This window comes from Centropristis striata, chromosome 13 (genome assembly GCF_030273125.1).
Source record: "Centropristis striata isolate RG_2023a ecotype Rhode Island chromosome 13, C.striata_1.0, whole genome shotgun sequence".
Lineage (NCBI taxonomy): Eukaryota > Metazoa > Chordata > Actinopteri > Perciformes > Serranidae > Centropristis > Centropristis striata.
This window is the reverse complement of record NC_081529.1, coordinates 9400402-9421379: the sequence shown is the minus strand read 5'-3', so window position 1 is coordinate 9421379 and position 20978 is coordinate 9400402. Positions and strand designations below refer to the sequence as shown.

The 20978-nt window shown below is 37.8% G+C and overlaps 2 protein-coding genes and 1 non-coding gene across 3 annotated transcripts; all 3 read left to right on the top strand.

Annotated features, from left to right (window-relative positions):
* The first annotated feature begins 857 nt into the window (after positions 1 to 857).
* Positions 858 to 13422, top strand: kri1 (KRI1 homolog). The gene is made up of 18 exons (XM_059348836.1): positions 858 to 999; positions 1146 to 1222; positions 1333 to 1435; positions 2555 to 2654; positions 4234 to 4291; positions 4378 to 4427; positions 4508 to 4643; positions 4734 to 4811; positions 5605 to 5717; positions 5799 to 6027; positions 6166 to 6336; positions 8535 to 8610; positions 9589 to 9695; positions 9783 to 9945; positions 10020 to 10150; positions 11377 to 11441; positions 11526 to 11621; positions 11704 to 13422. The coding sequence occupies exons 1-18, from the start codon at positions 915 to 917 to the stop codon at positions 12194 to 12196; spliced, it is 2331 nt and encodes a 776-aa protein (XP_059204819.1). The 5' UTR covers positions 858 to 914; the 3' UTR covers positions 12197 to 13422.
* On the top strand, positions 11204 to 11300 carry LOC131984198 (Z30 small nucleolar RNA). Its single transcript, XR_009395543.1, has one exon. It is a non-coding gene; the product is annotated as a Z30 small nucleolar RNA (small nucleolar RNA).
* A 1700-nt stretch (positions 13423 to 15122) lies between the features above and the next one.
* spc24 (SPC24 component of NDC80 kinetochore complex) lies at positions 15123 to 19450 on the top strand. The gene is made up of 6 exons (XM_059348617.1): positions 15123 to 15178; positions 16646 to 16828; positions 16959 to 17103; positions 18092 to 18196; positions 19054 to 19130; positions 19222 to 19450. Exons 2-6 carry the CDS (start codon positions 16663 to 16665, stop codon positions 19326 to 19328), a joined length of 600 nt encoding a protein of 199 aa, XP_059204600.1. The 5' UTR covers positions 15123 to 15178; positions 16646 to 16662; the 3' UTR covers positions 19329 to 19450.
* Positions 19451 to 20978: the final 1528 nt, after the last annotated feature.

The following is a 20978-nucleotide window of genomic DNA, read 5'->3' as shown; positions in this document are numbered from 1 at the left end:
CCTGAACAGTCAAGACACAGAACAAAAAGAAATAGGCTACAAAAATGAATAAAAAAATAATAAAAAAAAATAAAAGGGAAATAACTATATAAGGGAATAAATAAATAAATGATAAAAATGTATGAATACAAAAATGAATCATTTGTCAGATATTAAAACATTGTATTTTATTTCATATACATATATATTACTTTTAAAGTCAACCTGCACTATTTATTTCAACATTGTGCTTCATATTTTATTTATTGAGACTCTTTTTGTTGTTTGTTTTGCTTATTGTATTTTATGTATTTATTAATTTAATTATCATTATAATTATTATTATTATTGATATTAATAAATGAATTATTTGTAATAATTACAATTATTATTATTATTAATAATAATAATAATATGTTTTTATTGTTTGTTGTATTTTTGTAAGAGCATGCATGGGAATTAAGGGGGAATTGAGCATCTTTTATTATATTGTGCTTTGTTATTTTATTTATTGAGACTTTTATTGTATTCTCTTATTATTATTATTATTATTATTATTATTATTATTATGTTTTTATTGTTTCTAAGAGCATTCAAGGGAATTAAGGAGGAATTGATCATCTTTTATTTCGACATTGTGCTTTATTATTTTATTTATTGAGTCTATTATTATTATTATTATTATTATTATTATCATTATTATTATTATGTTTTTATTGTTTCTAAGAGCATACAAGGGAATTAAGGGGTGAGGTGAGTGTCAATCTTAATTGGTGAACTCAGTATTAGTGCGCCCCCTGGAGGACAGTCTACGTCATCGTTGACCTGTTTGCACCGGAAACCACGTGGGTCAGCTCTCCACATGCGCATGCAGCAGCTGGGATGACTTCCTTTTGCTAGTGTTTAGTTTTAAAACGATCTCCTTCATTAAAATCATGGCAGGCAAATCGGAGTTGAAAATCAACTCCACGTTCGCGCAGAAATATGACAGATACCGAGAGAAAGAGGAGCTGCAGAGACGTGAGTGTGTCACTGTTAGCTAACCATGCTAAACTATAAAGCTAACAAGCCAACGTGGGGAAGTGTGGCTAGCTTTAAGTTGTTTTCCACGCCACTGTGCTGTTTATGTGTATAATATGTGTGTGTTCTGTGTGTATGCTGTGCAGTGAAGGACCGATACGGAGACCGAGCAGATGGCAGTGACTCTGAGTCGTCTGAGTCCAGCTCCGATGACAGTGAAGTGGTTAGCATCTCTTGTTTTTCTCATTTCACATTGTGGAGCAACAGGTAGCGATGCTTCATCAACCTGCTGTTGTGTTTAGTATGTTGGCTGACTTTTATTTGGCCTCCCAGGAGCTGGACCCTGCAGTTGAGAGGGATTTTTACAGAACATTGTCCCTGCTGAAGAAGAAAGACCCCAAGATCTACCAGACAGATGCAAAGTTCTACTCAGAAGGTGATTGTTGTTTGCTATGTACAGGTTCATCTCAATACATTAGAATATGATGGAAAAGTCAATTTCCACTAGTTCAAGTCAAACAGACCCAACCTAGTATTGAGTCATATAGATGGACATACTTTCCAGAGGCCAATATTTCCATATTAAACATACTTTAATGTTGTTTCAACTATTTTTTCCCTTCCGATACCGATAATTGTGTTGTGGGTATTGGCCGATACAGAGTACCGATCTGATACCAGTATGTTATAAAAAAATATCATACTACACCTGCATGACTGTGATATGATTCTCATTGTGGTTATTGTGGTCATGAAATGGCGAAATCCCACATTTTTGACAACAGACGGGTTGGTCATCCAGGATCATCAATTCCAGGATTTAGTCTGTTATCTTGGTTGCTTTTACGCTCTCTGGGGAATTTTTCTTGTTGCTGGAAGACAGCTTCCAGAGTTTGCTGTGGCTCGTCCTTCTTTTTCCCTTTTGTTTTAGAAAATTTGTTGTGCTCTTTAGGGTGAGATTTTATCTTTGCACACGTTACATGTCGCAGTCTTACTGGTGGGAGATTCCAGTGTGAAATTGCCGACATGATAGCTTAGCTCCAAGCCTCGCATCAACCTGCTGACACACGTGTGTCTGTGTTACGTAATCAATTCCTCCTCATCCCTCTAAATAACAATAAATAAATAATAAATGACGTGGTATCGGATCAGTGCCTGGACTCCAGTACTCGCCGATACCGATGCCGGCAGTATCAGAGCAATTTCCGATACTGGTATCGGAATCGGAACAACTCTAGTTTAAATTGGTCTTTTGTAATATTTATATTTATTTATTTTTTTGGAGACACTGACTTTTAGGTCTTCATTAAATGTAAGCCATAATCATTATATTTAGAAGAAATTAAATAAATTAAGACATGCAATGTTTCATTCTGTGTGTAATGAATCTATATAATGTGTTATTTCACCTTTTTGAATTGAATTACTGACATAAATAAACTTTTCCATAATATTCTAATTAATTGAGATGCACCTGTATTTATCACTGGTTTTGCTTTCACGGTCATCAGGACACCTTTTTTTTTTTAAATAAAATTTTTACTTTATCCTTCAGAGGCGTCCACCAGTGATGAGAAGCCTTCAACCTCAAAGAAAGCAGTGAAGCCCATGTATCTGAAGGACTATGAACGTAAAGTCATACTGGAGAAGGAGGGGTGAGTGAGCTGATTTCTCAGATTGATGTGTTCTATTTGAATAATTAAGAGTAAGAAGGCAGATAACCAATGTCTGGTGTGTGCGCAAGGCATTATGGGTACTCGGGGCGCACAGAGGATGTCGATGACATAGTATCCTTCAGATTGAGCCGTTTGAGAATCCTTCCTTGACTTTGGCATACAACTAGAATGTATCACAACCTTCGAACAAGACTTGAACAGCTGATGTCCATGTCATAGGTAACTGGCCAATATAATTTGGTTTGCGTGTAAGTCCAAATTCTGTAGAGGATTGCATTTTTGGTCCCACCAACAGGAGGAAGCACTTCTCTCAGGGAATGACTTCGACCTCTGGGTGATCTGTAGGAGAGCTCCAGATGTGTCTTTGTTAGACAATGCCAGGATGTTTGGGCAGAGTTAGAATAGTTGTGGGGAAAAAAAATTCGGAAATTATATTTTTCCTTTTGAAATTTTTTTTTGACTAACAGCCACGCAGCTACAGGGGGGACTTTTGAAAGTGTGATGCTTTTGGGTCTGTCACAATACATTTAGTTTTTATCACAGTGTCAAATTTTGCACAATACATGCTGTTGACATGCTTGTTAGTACAAGATGTTGTCCGAAGAGCTACAGTTAGATTGGATCAGAATGTGGCTGTTTTTAATTGTATGTACTTTTAATTATTAACACTGCTTGTGTTTACGTACAACCTATTTATAAGTAATAAGCAGCTTTTGGCTCCAGTTTCTCTAGTGTGTGCAGTGGTTTGTGTTGGAAAAAAAAACAACAACACTGTGTTTATCACATGAAACATTGACTATTTTACAGTAAAAATAGATATAAGGAAGAATGAAGGAAATGAACATTTAGAAATGAATTCATGATATGCATTTATGTCCTATTTAATTATAATGTGTTTAATTGAATGATTACATTTATCAGTTCTATCAACTTTCATTTAGTTAATCATACATTAATCATCAATTATGTATTACTTATTTATGTATAGACATTTATTTATACATTTTAACTGGGTCTCCTTACTGTTCTCTTTATTAAGAAACAGCGCCCCCAAAAATCGAAATATATGACATCACTATATTTTTATTTAGGACTGAGCTTACTATCATTATTGTGATATTCCTTTTTCCTGTGGAAGTGGTTTTACTGGCCGGTCTGGACCTTTGCCCCGCTCATCTATTGGTTGGTGATTGTGTTACATCACTGAGACTTGAGATAATATCAAACAGGTTTGATATGATCCAAACCCAAGACTAGGAAAAAACTGATATGAAACAGAGCACATTACTACCTTAAACTTAACCATGGAGATGACGGGAGCGCCGTGACTCCAGTAAAATGCCTAGATTTACTAAAGACTTTCAGCATTTAGTCTGGGACTGGGGACATCTTTTGGTGTAAGCCCGGCATTAAGCTGTGGGAGCCCTGCATGTGCAAGCTTGATAACTGTTTCACCAATATTATTTGCTGTTTCTAATGCTTTTTTCCATGTTTTTAATTTTACCACAGTTTTTATTCTTGTACTTTAATGACTGATCTTCTTGTTTGAACTTTACAGCAAATATGAGGATGACGACGACAGCGAAGACGAGGAGGCTGCCAGGAGGATAGAAGAGGTAGACGCTGTTTGCTTCATCAGGAAATGGAGATACTGCTACTAGTGACTAATCTTTTATTAATGGTCATCGTTTTTATTTTAAAGAGAGCTGCCTCTCCGAGCTACATCCAGGAGCAGAAGGAGCTGAGGGAAAGGTGAGACTCAAACAAAGTGATAATGTCTGACAGTTTAACTCTACAACAGACTATTTATGGAAACGAAAATCTCTCCTCAGCTTCCGTAAGTTCATCCAGGACAGCGATGATGATGATGGTGATGATGAGGATGATGGTGATGAGGACAACAAGGGCAGTGAGCGAGAAGGACAGTCCCAGCTGCTGACCAGGAGGATCAAAACACAGGAGGAGAAGGTCAGAGGCTGTCACCAGTTACCTCACGTTGTGAAATAGAGACAAATGAAAGCATCGGATGAACGTCTCTCCTCCTGTCTGTGTCTGTAGGATAAAGAAGAGGCCGACTATGTGGAGTGGCTGAAGGGCCAGGCTGACATCGAGGGCCCGGAGGAGGTGAAGGACATGGTGAGTGTGTGTCAGATGTATTTGGAGTGTAATGGCAAACTTTTAGCTTGGCATGATGACATAATAAGTTTAGAATTGGGTCTGGAATAATAATGACAATATGTATCGTCACACTGATATAAATATGTTGTATATATTCATAATAAATGAAAGGGAAAAAAGCTTCTAGAGCGATTTTTCTTTACATTATTATAAATGTAGAAAGATGTTTGTGGTCTTTTTGTTGTTCAGACCAACAATAAAACAGATTTTTAACTCCATGGCGAATCAGAAGATAAATAAAATATAAAATTGTGAGCTACAACAAAAAATAAATAAATATTATATATATATATATATATATATATATCGTATCGTAACCTGTGTATCTAGATGCAAATCGAATCGTTTATCACAGAGAGATGCGCAACCCTAGTGTGTGTGTGTATATATATGTATATATATTTTTTTAATTCTAACACAATGTTGAAAAACCAGTGGTTACCAGCAGCGTTATTTAACATGGTAATATATTTTCATTTTATTAATATATATTTTTACGGCAATATTTATGCTATTTGGACAATTCTAGGGCTGGGCGATATGGACCAAAAGTCTTATCCTGATATATTCAGGCTGAATATCGATATACGATATATATCCCGATATTTTTAACGAAACGATTAACTAATCGCAACGTTTAATAGCGCGATTAATCATGAAAACGGGTAATCGTGACATCCCTAGTGGGAAATTAATTTTGGTGGGGAAAAAAATCTTTGCTTGCTCATAAGACTGCTTTGTGTTGTCCTAGAAATACTTAAGGGACTACTGGAATGACCCGGGGCTGGAAGACGGGGAGCGTTTCCTGAGAGACTACGTCCTCAACAAGGGTTACCTCGACGAAGAAGACGACGACAATGATCGGTATGTTGCTAGTTTTCCTCGTGAGCTGGGTTGTGAAGGAAACGCAAAGCATTCATGTGCAAACTGTCCTGATGTTTGAAGGATCCCGACCTACGACGAGGTGGTCCGGGACGATGTGGAGGACTCCGAAGAGGAAGGGGAGTCTTTCTTGGAGCGACAGGACGACTTTGAGAGAAGCTACAACTTCCGCTTCGAAGAGCCTGACGGCGAGCGCTTAAAGACGTACCCCCGCAACATCGCCACCTCCGTACGCTCCAAAGACGACCGCAGGAAACGCAAGAGGGAGGAAGTGAAAGACAGAAAGGACAAGGTGTGCATCGTGTTAAAAACACATCAAGTCTCTCTTTGCTTTTACTGTGTTAAATCATAATATATCTTCATCCATCAGCTAATATAAACCACCTCTTCCTGTGTTTCCTTTGCTCCCTGTCCCAACAACTGTTTCCAGGAGAAAGAGCAGAAGCGCGAGCAGCTGAAGCAGCTGAAGAACCTGAAGCGAAACGAGATCATGGAGAAGCTGAAGAGGCTCCAGGAGCTGACTGGCAACGAGCAGCTGGCCTTCAGTCAGGCCGACCTGGAGGGAGAGTTTGACCCAGGGCAGCACGACCAGCTCATGCAGGTAAGTGTAAACACAAAACCATCTACCCTACAGGGACTGTCCAGTCATGGCTCAGCAATCAGAACAAGCTACAGCAGGTCTGTTTTAGCTTTCAACTAGGGGTGGGCGATATGGCCCTAAAAGATTATCACGATATTTCAGAGTTGTTGTTTTTTACGATAACGATATGCTTGACAATATTTTAAAAAAAAATACAGAAAAATAGATAGAAAATTATTTTTTAGTCTGTATAAATAAATAAAAAAATGTACAACAAAATTAAAAATCAATCATAAATCTAAATGTAGTGTAAATTGCAAATCTCAACAGTTGCCAAATACAAAAAAAAGAGAATTAGCAAATAATTAAAAAAATAACCATCTAGGGGGTCCAAGGGCCCCCCTGGTAGAAAATTTTGTACATTTTATAGTACAATGTGATCTGTCTCGTCCACTTTGAGAGCTAAATGTGAGCAAACACCTCACATAACATTTTTCACAGTCAACAGGGCTTTCCACTAGGACATGGAGTAGCTAGACGGTGTTGAAAAATAGCTGGCTAGGGGGTCCGGGGGCATTCCCCTGGTGAATTTTTTTTCATAAAAGCCCAAATTTGGTGCTTCTCACACATTCTAATGCCACTATTCCATCATATACACTCATCTTCATCATTGCCTATTTAAATGAATTATTGTAAAGGAGAATAAAGTTTCTTCTATGTTTTATTTAACGCATCTTATTTTGACAGTCTTATTGTCTGTGGCGGGTTCTGTGCTCTTATTTTTATTTTATTATTTATTTTTGTGATTAAAACAAATTTTATTGTTAGCTAATGTTAGCTCGTGGCTAAAGAACAGCATAATGCAGCAGTGTGTTTGGACCATTTGAACCTCTGACGGGAAAGGTTGACAGGATTTAGTTCGGCTCGCGCACACGCACACAGAGAGAGCTTGGGGACGGGACTGATACATTACAGACAGGTAGGTGCTTGTTTTGAAGTGCGGTGGGAGGGCAGCTCGGTATATTCAGCGCGTGTGTGTGTGTGAGTGCGCACGCATGTCTCGGAGGACGACAGAGAGATGGGTCGGGTATTTTTACTGACTGACGGGTGACAGACACTGCTGAGCAGAGACACAACGGAAAATAACTTGATATTATGAATAGTGTAGATATACTTTCATTAGCTTGAAATGTGACGTTAGAGCAGCACTTGATACTATAGCGGGTCGTCACAGTCTAGGTCATTAATGGAAACCCTTACGCCACTACGTCAAGAAGTAGGGAATGTTGCCAATATCATGATATACATTTTTTTTACCCATAATAAAAATATACTGGTATAATCATGAACGATACGATATGGCACACCCCTACTTTCCATCCATGTTTAAGTGGTGTGTATTCAGCTTCAGTAAAACAGATACAAGCTTAGTGATTGTGATGTCTCTTGGCCCAAATCTGATTGGAAAAAATCTGATTTCATGTCATGTTATAAAAAAAATCAAATATGAGAAAAAAAATCTGATGGCATAACAACAGTAACTAAGGGGGGGTGGCTTAGCAATATCCCGAAGTGAGAGAGCTCTGTCAAATCCTCATGTGCTGCCAGTGATGATGGAAGCTGCTTCTGCTTTTGCACTTTTTTAATATAGATTCCCTTTGAAAATACCATCCTGTTGCTACTCTTCACTGTTAAAAAAAATCTAACGGCTACAAGTTCAACTAAGCTGTCTTTTCCCAGCTTGAACAGGTGTGCTGTGTTTAATTAATTAGACTCACCTGGAACTTTCCCGTCAGGTAATTAAGACAGTTGAGGCATCACCTTCCACCAGAGCATTGCTCTTATAATTAAAGTCATTAGATTCAACACTAGGGCTTTTTCATGGAAGGCATTTTGACTTGTCAGAGTAGTTAAAGAAATAGTTGAAGACAGCTGAATTCTGTTTAGATATTGATTCCATGTTTCCTTGTCTCGCTCTCACTAGAACACTGGAGCCATCGTTGGTGTTATTAGTAACACCTGAGCTCTCCCCTGCTCACACAGCTGTGCTGTGTTTGGCTAATTACTGTCAGTGTGGAGTGTCCTCACATTTAAGAGGGTTTAAACCAGTCAGCACATCCACCACCATCATCTCCATCTTTAACCAGGAGAGAAGACTCTTTTGTAACTTCTTTTAAGCACTTGAGTGATGTTTGCATTGTTTTTTCTCCTTCCTGCAGAAGTTCTTTGGAGATGAATACTACGGAGGAGAAGAAGAGGAGAAGCCTCAGTTTGATGATGATGGAGAATTTGAAGGTAAGTTTCCTTTCTTCTTGTTAGCTGATGCAACAGTGTTGAACCCAAATGTTTGATTTGCATGCAGTTGTATTTACAGGTGCATCTCAATAAATTAGAATATCAGAAAAGTTTATTTGTCGGTAATTCAATACAAAAAGTGGAAATAACACATTATACATATCAGTTGCACACAGAATGAAACATTTAATTCATTCATTCATTACCATTAACCACTTATCCGCAATCGGGTCGCGGGGGCTGGAGCCGATCCCAGCTGTCATTGGTGATTGAATCATTTAAAATTCAGTGTCTGAAATAAGTGTTTAAAAAAACGATAACCAACTGAAACTGTATTTTGTGGTTGCAAAACTAACAAACTAACTAAAATATAAATTATAGTGAAAATGTACTTAACTTTTGTCTTTGTCAGCTTTTTTTCATACATAAACCTTTTTGGTTTTTGAAATGTATTTCATCTATCTGGTTTTATGACTTAATAAACTTATTGGGCTGACATGGATCAGACAAAGGAAATAAAGGCAACATTTAACTAACACAAACTAAACATTTTCCAAAAACCCCAACTCATTATAACTAACTAACCAAGACTGTAACCTTGTTATGAAAGACCAATTTTAAAGTGTTTAATATGTAAATGTTGGCATCTGAAAAGTGTGTCCATCTATATGACTCAGTACTTGGTTTGGGCTATTTGACTTGAACTACTGGAAATTGACTTTTCAATGATATCTAATGTATTGAGATGCACCTGTACTTCACCTTAAGTCACTTAAAACTAAAAGTTTATTCATGAAGTTAAAAGAAGCATGAGGGCAGAGAAGGTTCACACAATTTGCATATTTATGTAAAATGAGAATCTATTGTTTCATTTCCTAGTGGTACTTTGCATGGTGTGATTAAGAACTTGTAAAGGTTAGTTCAGGTCATTACATGTGTACACAACCTGAAATTGTAACCCGTGTCTTAATGCAACAGAACGCTGGAATTGGGACACGTGGACAGGTGAGGAGCAAGAGGAAGGAGAGTGGGATGGACAGGAGTATGACGCCTCCGAGCCCCACTGTGACGATGAGAACTTTGTTGTAAGTAGTTGTCTGTTCATCAAACGTTGTCGGCTGGTCATCTGGGTTCTGCTGGACCGTAGTCACAATGTTTTCCTGTTGAAACAGATGGACGCCGACTACGACCCCAACCAGCCGACTACTTCTAAGAAAAAGATGAAAAAGGAGAGGAAGAAGATGAAGAAAGAGGACCTGCCACAAATGGGCAAAAAGAAGAAAAAGTCTCACTTTGCAGAAGTCATCACCAAAAACAAGCCTGTATTTGACCCAAGTGAGTGTCAGTGAACCTCCTGCCAGTGTAATGTAACATCAGACAGTTATCTAACTGCAGGCTGTGTGTTTCAGAGGAGAAGAGCTTCGAGCAGTACTTGGACGAGTACTATAAGCTGGACTACGAGGACATCATAGACGACCTCCCGTGCAGGTTCCGCTACAGACAGGTGCTGGCCAACGACTTCGGCCTGTCCACTGACGAGGTGAGAGCAGCACCACCTTAAACTCCACATTAGGGCTGGGCAATGTGGCAAAAAAATGATCACGATACATTTTTTCATATCATTCGATCTCTATTATATTTTTTTAAATGTTTTTAAACTGCCAGTTTCAAAGCATCTGTACTGAAAACTGAAACTGGAGATTAGTTCAATATTTAATTTAACATACTAAGTAAAGCAAATTAAATAAGATGCACATAGAACATATAAACGGATGTAGAAAACTATAAAATAACACAGGGAACTACTTTACAGTCCTGAGTTTTGCAGGTATGGAAGGCCCAAAATAAACATTGTGAGCATAATTTCTCCCCTAGGAGTGTTGCTTGTACGGTGCAAAAGATGACACGATTGAAGCTGCTATGGTCTGGTGCCTCAGCGCTAAACGGCTAATGCTACATGTGCTGGCAGCTTTGGCAGGCTGTGCAGACTCTGCTCACATTTTCATGCTTTCTGCAAAATCACTTGGCTGGTACTTATTCAAATGATTGAACGGATTTGTTGTTAGAAAGCCCGCACTGTTAATGTTTTAACTTGTTTATTGAATTAAGTTTCATTCAGTAATAACTTGTTTCTCTGAAAGTTTTCATATGTCCAACACTCTTGAACGCACCATAGCCGCTCAGACGTTATTGAATGCACCATACCTGTGTGTGAATTGCCGTGCTGTGAATGTTAGTTTTCTCTAGATACAGCGGCGGATAGGTTATAATTTCCTTCGTCTTTCCCAACATTCACCTGTTCCTCCTGGTTTATTGGTCAGTCATGGCTGACTTCTATTCCACTTCCCTCAGTTCCGCGTTTAGCTCCATGTTCGGTCTGTTTACTTTTCAGGCAATTTACAAACGGTAGTGAAACAGTAAAAGGTCGACTCTGATTGGCTGTTACGCACATTTCCGACATCTTTGATCGACTAAATATGATCACCTTAATCGACCTGAAATGTATCGCTAACCGTGATCATATAGTGGCCCAGGCCTACTCCAGATAGAACCATGGATGTGATGTATGCTGACTGGATGGTGGTTTATAATGCTGCAGTGATGAGCCTTGTGACTGATCTGGTATTGCTGTTCCTTCGGGGAGAGCTCTGACCAGAGAATGATCTCAACTTAATCTTCTCTCTGAGCAGACCACACAGCAGCAGGTGTAAACAATGTAACAAATGTGTTCCAAGAGTTTGAACTAATTACTGTTTCTTCCCTCAGATTTTAACTGCAAATGATAAGGAGCTGAACCAGTGGTGCTCTCTGAAGAAGACGTGCATGTTCAGGTACTTTGTCCCTGACGTTTAAGCGCCACACCTGTTTTGTCGGGTCATTTCCTACACTAAGATCTTTTTCTTCTTTTCTCTCAGGTCTGACAAGGAAGAGATGAGTGATTTTAAGAACTATAAAATCAAGGCTCAGAATGAAAAGAAGAAAAGAGAAGTCCTGAACTCTGTGTATTCTGAGTGAGTAGAAAACAATACAAATGCTGATCAATAAATCCACCATCCTTGAGCAATATGTAACGGTAATTACTGTAATCTACAGGGGAGACAAAGAGCTGGCCGAGGCTAAGACCAAAGTGGGGAAGAATCGCCGTGATCGTCTGAAGGAAGCTGAGAAGCGAGGCGGGGCAGCAGAGGGCCCTGAGGAGCCCTCCATCATGGACTCTGCAGACGAGACAGTGGCTCAAGCTCTCCGAGAGGCAGCCGACGAGGCAGAAGAGGAGGACGAGGTTCTGATACCCAAGAAAAAGCAGAAACGGGAAGAGGAGCCCCAGGCAGAGGTTACTGCCGTGGAAACGGCAGATAAAGCTGAAAACAGGACTGAGAGACCGAAATGGTCCAAGAAGAAGCACACGCCCTCCGGTGGTGGACGCCTCAAATCAGGGAGCCAGGGGGTGAGAATAGGCGGCCGTGAATTCAGCAGACAGAGACTGAAGGCCTACGGTCTGAACCCCAAGAGACTGTTCTTCAGACAGCTCGGCAGACAGAAACGGAAAGCTCAGGAGAAGAAAGAGAAGCAGAAAAACAAGGAGTGAGATGCCTCTGCAGAAATAAAACTGACTACAGGACAGTCACTGATTTTTATGGTCCAAGAATCAAATGCATTGTGCAATGGATTCACTTGTTCTTTGTTTTGACCTAAAAAAAAGAGTTTACAAAGCTCAACAATCATTTTCTTGAGAGGAATCAGTAGAGACTACACAGCCTTGAGAGCTGCACTAACCTTGCTACATGGTATACATGTCTGGATAGTAGGTTAAAGGAAAAAATAAAAAGTTTCTTAGAATGTAAAATTGTAGCAACGGCTAAAAAATATAAGCACAAGACTAATCCACCGTAAGACTTCCTTCATCCACAGAATCAAACAACTGATTAGATTTGCTGATGAGACATAAGATTAATTAAAAAATTAGTATTTATTTAATCTTGTCTTCAGATTTGAAAAAAATGTAAAAGATAACTAAATGGTGGCTACAAATAGAATGTTTACCTTATTTTTATACTTGCAGTTGACTATACAATTAGATAATGGGTTTGGTAAAATTTAATAAAACCTACAGTCATGGAAACATTGATTAGACCATTTTCTTCAATTTCTTAATTTTGAAGCCTGATACAACTAAAAGTATATTTGTTTGGACAAATATAACAAATGGCTCATAAGAGTTCAATTTAAGAGCTGATATCTAGACTTTTTTTAATGATTTTGGTTATCAAGAAAACCATGGAAAATGTCGATGTCAGCTCTTAAATTAAACTCTTATGAGCTATTTTTGTTATATTTTTCCAAACAAATATACCTTTAGTTGTATCAGGCTTTAACATTGACAGGAAATTGAAGAAAACAATGGTCTAATTTTTTCCATGACTGCACCGCTTGCTACGCTTTGTTTGGATTTCACAAAGTCAGTTAAATTTGATGTGAGAAAGTTCTGTGAGCAAAAAGATGATCAATGCTTGTCTGTTCTATTAAATTGAAGTCACATCATGCTGGCTGCAGTGTGTCCTTTGACCCCAAGCAGATGAAATAATGGATGAAAGCAGTAAACCTGAACAGTACATATATTATGTGTGGACTAGCTAGGAGTACGTGTATAGACGTAGACCTCCTTATGATCTGCTTAGTTTCCCTATCTATACATAAATACATTGACTGAATAAACACATTGAAAAGTTGAACATGTGTTTGTGATGTACTAACATTTTAAAATTTGAGTGTGCCAATGACTTTAAGGAAATTATTAAAGACCATATTTATTTACCGTTGTCCAATAACTATTTGTATTGAACTAGCTGCTTCCTGCAGCAGTGGTATGTCCAATTTAAATGAAAATGTATTAAATGGCAAAAGAAAAAGCACCTGAAGAGATGTTTCTAAGAGGTAAAGACCAACTTAAAACACAATGCTGCCAGCCCTTTACTGCAATATTTAGCATTCAGTTTAAAACAAGTTTTTAGCCATGATTTATATCTATACTTTATCCATGGACCGATTACTTAGAATATAAAAATGGCTGTTGTCAGTTACAATGAAACTTAAAGGAATGGCATTTTTTTTTTTTTTTTTATGTTTGAGCAAATGAAACATCTGTAGGTAAAACTACCTAAAATCAGTAAGGATCTCATCAAAGCAGCACCAGGTAACACACAAGCCACCACTGTCCTGCCTTGAGGGCATTGTGTTAAAACATGAATGGGAAACGACAATTTTCTACACTATATACAACACTTGTTTCACATGATGAGGAGTCTAGTCATGATAGAAGGAGGGCATGGAGTTTAGATATTAAGGAAGATATTGAAGAAGCGAAGTGGATGTCAGCTTGTTTGAAAGCTCAATCACAAACCATTAATACTCAAATTGAATTGCTCCAGCGCAAGTGGTTAATGAGGACATACATAACCCCTGAGAAACTCAAGAAATGGTCACCTGACATTCCAGATACATGTGTGAAATGCTTGGCTGAGAAAGGTACTTCAATTCATTGTGTTTGGGAATGTCCTAAACTGGTAGATTTTTGGAAAAGGGTAGTCCGCACTCTAAGTATAATCACGGGTATTCAGGTACCTTGCATAGCAAAACTTTGTATTTTAGGGATATATTTAATTTAATTACCGTTGCTTTTCTGTTAATTCTAAGTGTAAGACTCTGATCAACTTTGGCCTCCTGCAGGCCAGGAGGGTGGTTGCACTATCTTGGAGAGAGAATGAAGTATCTTCTACACAATCTTGGAATAGAGAAATGGCAATGTGTGTTACATTAGAAAAGCTAAACCTATGTAATTAGCAGTAAAGTGCAATAATTTGAAGAGGTGTGGGCACCCTTAATGGACTTTCTCAAGCAACAGTAGATTATGTTTATCTATCTTTATGTCGTTTTTATTTTGTATGTATGTTTATGCAGCGAGGTTAAATGTCGATGTGTTTTGTATGTTCTTATTGAAAATAAGAACATAATTAATAAAAACACTGTTAAAAAAAACAGTGGTATATTGCTACCAGTTATCAGTGGTGGATTGTAACTAAGTACTTTTACTCAAGTACTGTACTTAGTACAATTTTGAGCACTTGAGCATTTCCATTTTATGTAACTTTATACTTCTACTCCACTACATTTTTTGGCAAATATTGTACTTTTTGCTCGACTACATTTAGCTGACAGCTTTAGTTACTTTTCATATCAAATTTAACATGAAAAACATGATTAATTTAAAGTGATGGGACATTTTTAAATTAAGCATAACAGTATATTAACTTGTTAAAATGAGCCCTATCTTGAGGCTTACTGCTTAAAATACTGCTTACATAAAAACATAAATATGTATTTGCTGTTTCATGTGTCTTGACCTTAATCCTATTTTATATCTCAAGAACACTTTTGTGAGTCCGGCCCCTGTACAGCAGGGGGAGCTGTTGGTGCTGTGACGTATGTGGATATCCTCCAATGACCAAAGAAGAAGAAGCGGAAGAACAGGCGCGCTCTGGTCTCAGTTTGAATCACAGAAGAAAGCTATACGGTATGTTTACAGCCTCACTTTAACACAAAGCTAGCTCATTGTTTCCATAAAAATATTCTGACGAGTTTCATTTTAGAGTTGACACTATTCTTTGTAAGTTGAATCGTGTGTCAGTATTATTTTATCGTAGTTTAGCTATCGTAGCTAACGGATACAAGACACGTATAACTAACGTTACAGTTGTAAACAAAACACAGCGAGGGTTTCAGTGTGTTATCTATCTATCTATCTATCTATCTATCTATCTATCTATCTATCTATCTATCTATCTATCTATCTATCTATCTATCTATCTATCTATCTATCTATCTTAATTCAAGGCCTTAACGTGTATAAAATTCATACAATTTCGTAAAATGTCTTAAATATGAGTTGAAAGGTCTTAAAATGTATTAAAGTTACTTTAATTTAAAACAAATGCATAAACTTTAGTCTCGCTTTTAATTGTTTCGATTTTGAGGACGCTATAACATAAATACAAAACGGAACTACAGGTGCATCTCAATAAATTAGAATATCATAGAAAAGTTTATTTATGTCAGTAATTCAATTCAAAAAGTGGAAATAACACAATATATAGATCCATTACACACAGAATTAAACATTTCATGTTTTCATGTATTTAATTTCTTCCAATTATAATGATTATCTCCAAAAAATTGAATATTACAAAAGACCCATTTAAAAAAGTATCTTTAATATGGAAATGTTGGCCTCTGAAAAGTATGTCATCTATGGATATGACTCAATTCTTGGTTGGGGCTGTTTGACTTCAACTACTTGAAATGGACTTTTCATTATCATATTCTAATATATTGAGATGATCCTGTAAGTACCTGTGCAGCCCGGTCAGAATTTAATCAAACATTAGTTCACAAATAAAGAGGCTTCTGGTGTTTTTAGTCAGGTAAAGCTTTTTTTTTTATTCCAATGTGAAAGGGCTGTGAATACATTCATATACTTTGCAAGTAATTCCGATTTTCCTTCATGTGTTTTGAACTTTTTTGCCAGTATGGATGTGAAATGGGTCTTAAATTGTATTCATTATGGTCTTCAATAAGTCTTAAAAGTCTTAAGTTTGACTTGGTGTAACCAGCAGAGACCCTGGTTGATGTATTTAAACCAAAATGTTGCTAATTTTTACTTATTTCAGTACAAACTAACAAATCAAGACGTCAACACTTCATTCAGTCATTGATGTTATGTTGTATGGTTACACTGTAGTGTTGCATTTAAAACATTAATATCATGCAAAACAGTTTGGATAAAAAAATGTAAATGAATGTTGCATTAGTCCATTTTGCAATTTTGATCAAATTTAGCTCAAATGTTAAGCCCTATACATTATCTGAATATGTCATCCACCACTGAAGTTTGTCTATTGTTCTTAATGATCTTAAGCTTAACATGCTTGCATAGAAACACAAACTATTTTAGTTGAATGAATGTCTGTTATGTACTTTCTAGCTGTCGGTGTCACCACTATGTCTCAAGATCATAAACTCCAGGAACTGGGGGGGACGGGGGAGGCGGTTTTGGCCATCATCAACAGCGCCCAGCTGACGTTACTGAGACGAGTGAAAGATGAACATCTGGCTCTTTTTGACCAACATATAGAAACAAAAAAGATCATGACACAGATCTTAAGAGGCAAGTAATGCGATATTGTGTATTGTGTGTACATGTATGAGGTTGTTGGGTACTGGATAGTGTCTTCAGCACAGTCTCTGTGATCTTCGTCTTCAATGATCTTTCTGTCCCTGTTTTATTTCACCCTCAGATGTTGCTCAGACTGAGGAGGGTGCAGGTCAGAGGCTGCTGGACATGGAGGAGCAGCAGAAGCAAAGGGACAAGGAGCTGGAGATCCTGGACGAACAGCTGAGGAAGTGCACAGCCAAGAGCCAGATGACTGACTCTGAATTACAGTATCCTTTATATGTCTGCTGTAGAAAAAGGTTAGCCTGGGTATACCCATGCTGCCTTCCGCGCTCCATTTCGGGCGGCATGGTATCATGGCCGATTCTTAGCCCTGTTCTAGGTATCCAATCACAGAACGGGAGGGACGGCAAGATGATGACGCGTACTACAGACGGAAGCTCGTAGTTTTCTTACGGATCCAACATGGCTGCAGCAGACGCGAAGCTCTCTTTGGATCTAGCTGTAGACAGTGTTCTAGATAGTTTAGAGCCAAAGTTTATTTTAAAAGAAGAACAACGTTTGACTTTACACTCCTTTATCACCAACAAAAAGGATGTTTTAGCCTTGCTTCTAACAGGATTTGGCCAAAGCCTAATCTACCAACTAGCCCCGCTACCTCTCGCTGCTGTAACGCCAGTGATCTCGCTACGAGCCGGGGGACAGCGGAGCCCCCAGAGACCCGCAGCAGCTTGTTTATTGCCCATAAAATCAGTGGATGTGTGTGGCTGAATGACATGAGGGGGAATAAGGCGTGAAAATAAATAATCCTGCAGAAAGCGAGAACTGGAGAAGCAAAGCAGCAGCAACACTCTCTCACAGACACACAGACACACACACCAACACCTCCGGTAGACTGTGAGCAGCCAGAGCCAGAACATGCTGCAGAAAAACGTTGCAGAAGCAGAATTGAGCATTTTAGTCTCAAAGTAGACATGGGCTAGTCTGGCTATGTAAACATCCATTTCTGTCGCTCTACATACGTCACCTGGTATAACTGATACGATTGGCTAAGAGCTACCTACAGACGATTATGATGCGCCCAATAAACGGCTCTGGAGGATCGTAAACCATGCCTCCTCGAAGGAAAAATTAATAGGACCATATCTCATTTGTGATATAGTCATGCCTTAAAGGCCAAGCATTTTAAATCTTTTAAGCGTCATTATGAATTCGGTCTGGCTTTTTCTTGGTTAACATCCTTAACCCCCCCTTCAGATTTCTGCAGAGCGAGTTGGAGAGTCTGAGAAACACCGAACACGAGCTTGAGAATCTTCAGACCGAGGTGGATGAAGACACCACCGAGGTCATCCCGTCAGCAGTGTGAGTATCAGATAGAATCAAACAGTCTCTGGAGCTTAGAGCTGCTCACTGTCCTTACTGCTGACTGCAGCTCATAGGTAGTAGAGGTGGTGGGGGGGGAATTGATACAGCATAGTATCGCAATATTTTGCATGGCGATATTATATCGATTCATGGCCGCCAAGTAGTAAGTGTTCCGGCAGGCAGTCAGTATTTTCGCCGTTTTTTTTCTTCTTCTGAGTCCATAGCAGGCTCACTTTTAGGAATATAATAGAGATACTGGTATCATAAGTAACTAGAAGATCTAAAGAATCTATAGGCATGTGTGCATGTGTGTCAGAATATTGTGTCGGGAAGTTGTTGATATAACGCTGCAAAGTTATGCTTTTATGTTTCATTCAAAACAATTCAGAGCAGTGAAGCTTAAAGTTGAGGAAAGTTTGATAAAATGCTACAGTTGTCCATACAGTTGAGTTCAGTTTGACTGAATACTTTGTTGGTCAGTCTGTGGGTTTGACTCTCACTGTGGTGAAATAAAAAGACTGAAGTGAGATGAATAGACTGAGAATATTCTCTTATGTGACAAAACAATTCTTGATTGAATTTCATTTTGTGGACACAAAATGCAGTTAAACAGTTAAATCACAACATATTGTATCTCAATACTCACCATATCATAAAATCCTTAAAATCACAATAATATCTCAATAATATCATATCATGACTCAAGTATTCCCACCTCTAGCGGCACATATGGGACGGCATATAAAGAGGTTCCTTTGATAGGCCAATACCGGCTGATAATATCAGTCAACCGATATATCTATCAGGCTCTATTGTTAAATGTAAGTTTAAGTTTTTTCATCTTCCCTCAACAGATATGTGGCTCAGATGTACTACCTTATAACCAAGATCAAGTGGGAATATGACACACAACCCAACACCTTAAAAGGAGGTATGCTTTTGTTTTCTGTTATTTTTTCTGGCTTAATCTCATGCGTCTGTATAATGTGGCGTCAGGTTGTAAATCTGCTTTCTCCTCCCAGTCCACTACGGAGCAGACCTGGCCACGCCCATCAACATCGACACCTCTCAGCGATGTCGGAGTGACGTAAGCGACCAGCTGTGGGGCTTCGTGAGCACTGAGTGGTAGCTGAAGGGCCGTGGTGTCACAAATTATGTTAATATTCTTCTCCTTTGTCTTCACATTTGTTTGTCTTCTTCTGTTCTATACAACACTGATACTTTTTAAAAAATAAATATCTCACAACTTCAGTTTAGTAGTTATTCTCTAATTGTATTTGACCAACATGGATTCATTAGAGCAGTGGTTCTCAAGCTTTTTTTTCAGTGATGTACCTCCTGTGAAATATTTTTCAGCCATGTGCCCCCTAACCAGGGCAAAGCATTTTTGGTTGGGAAAAAAAAAAAGACTTAGAAACAGAGCGCTGTGCCATCAGTGTCTGATTTATTAAACTTTGGAACTGATAAACACATACAAAAGTCAAACATTTGAGAAAAAAAACAACAATTTCAAACATTTTAAATGTTAATTATATAATCCATGGCTAAGTTTATTGCAAATATTTCTCATCACTAAAATGTAGTGATTCAAACTAATGTAGTAAAAACAGTGAGCATATAACCATTTAAAAATATAACTGCTACGCTTCAACCACGACTCCATCTTTGAGTTTTCAAGTGATTGACAGGTGATGCCAGGTTGGGTCGAACCATCCTGGTATGGGGGAGACTCTGGGTTTTTAGGATCAGGAAATTGAATAGCCTGCTGAATATAAAATTAATTTTATGAACTTATACTTATATTTTCCTAAAATATTTATTTTTAAAGGATTTTTGCATGGATGCTACTTTTTAAATGTATATTTTAAAATCGTATACTTTAAAATCTCACGTACCCCCTGGGGTACGCGTACCCCCTTTTGAGAACCACTACATTAGAACAGATGAGGAAGAGTGAGCTGGTGGCCACTAGATGACACTGTACAACTACTTGTTTAATTATGGCCTACACACACACACACACACACACACGTAAACACACACCACTTCTCCATAAACACCAACAGTCTTGTTCCGAATGTAATCTTATTCATTTTATTATAAACTGGATGTTTTAACCCTAAAATAATAAAAATGTGGCTACAGTATTACAGTATGTTTTTCATACAGTGGAAATGTGTTTTGGCTACTCAAGTACTGTACTTAAGTTCCATTTTTAGTTTTCCATTTTATGTAACTTTATACTTCTACTTCTACATTTTGAGGCACATATTGTATTTTTTACTCCACTACATTAAGCTGACAGCTTTATTTACTTTTCTGGTTGAAATTTAACATAAAAACATAATCAATTTAAAGTGATTAGACATTTTTTAAATTTAGTAGTTAAAATGAGCCCTATCTTTACTAAATTAAAACGCTGCTTACATAAATGCATCAAAACAAATAATCTAATATATTTTGAATATATATTACAATCTGAGTGGGTTCATTCTGCATAACTAGTACTTTAACCTTTTAAAACTTACATTTATTTCAATTTTTGCAGCTTATACAGACATACAAATTCACATTTAGTCTGATGTTTTTCATTTGTGATCTGCTTAATAAATTATCAGGTCAAATATGTATAAATTATATGGTCAAACAAAAGTAGTACTTTTACTTTTGATACGTTTAAGTACATTTTGATGCTGATACTTTTGTACTTTTACTTCAGTAAGTTTTGAATGCAGGACTTGTACTTGTAGTGGAGTAATTTCACAGTGTGGTATTAGTA

What these genes read in the sequence shown, in the direction of transcription:
- kri1 (XM_059348836.1), top strand. Translation starts at nt 915, where the DNA reads ATGGCAGGCAAATCGGAGTTGAAAATCAACTCCACGTTCGCGCAGAAA. An exon ending in GAAGACGACGACAATGATCG is followed by an intron (nt 5,718 to 5,798) that starts GTATGTTGCTAG and finishes TGATGTTTGAAG; the next exon opens with GATCCCGACCTACGACGAGG. An exon ending in AGCACGACCAGCTCATGCAG is followed by an intron (nt 6,337 to 8,534) that starts GTAAGTGTAAAC and finishes TCCTTCCTGCAG; the next exon opens with AAGTTCTTTGGAGATGAATA.
- spc24 (XM_059348617.1), top strand. Translation starts at nt 16,663, where the DNA reads ATGTCTCAAGATCATAAACTCCAGGAACTGGGGGGGACGGGGGAGGCG. An exon ending in CATGACACAGATCTTAAGAG is followed by an intron (nt 16,829 to 16,958) that starts GCAAGTAATGCG and finishes TTTCACCCTCAG; the next exon opens with ATGTTGCTCAGACTGAGGAG. An exon ending in GAGGTCATCCCGTCAGCAGT is followed by an intron (nt 18,197 to 19,053) that starts GTGAGTATCAGA and finishes TTCCCTCAACAG; the next exon opens with ATATGTGGCTCAGATGTACT.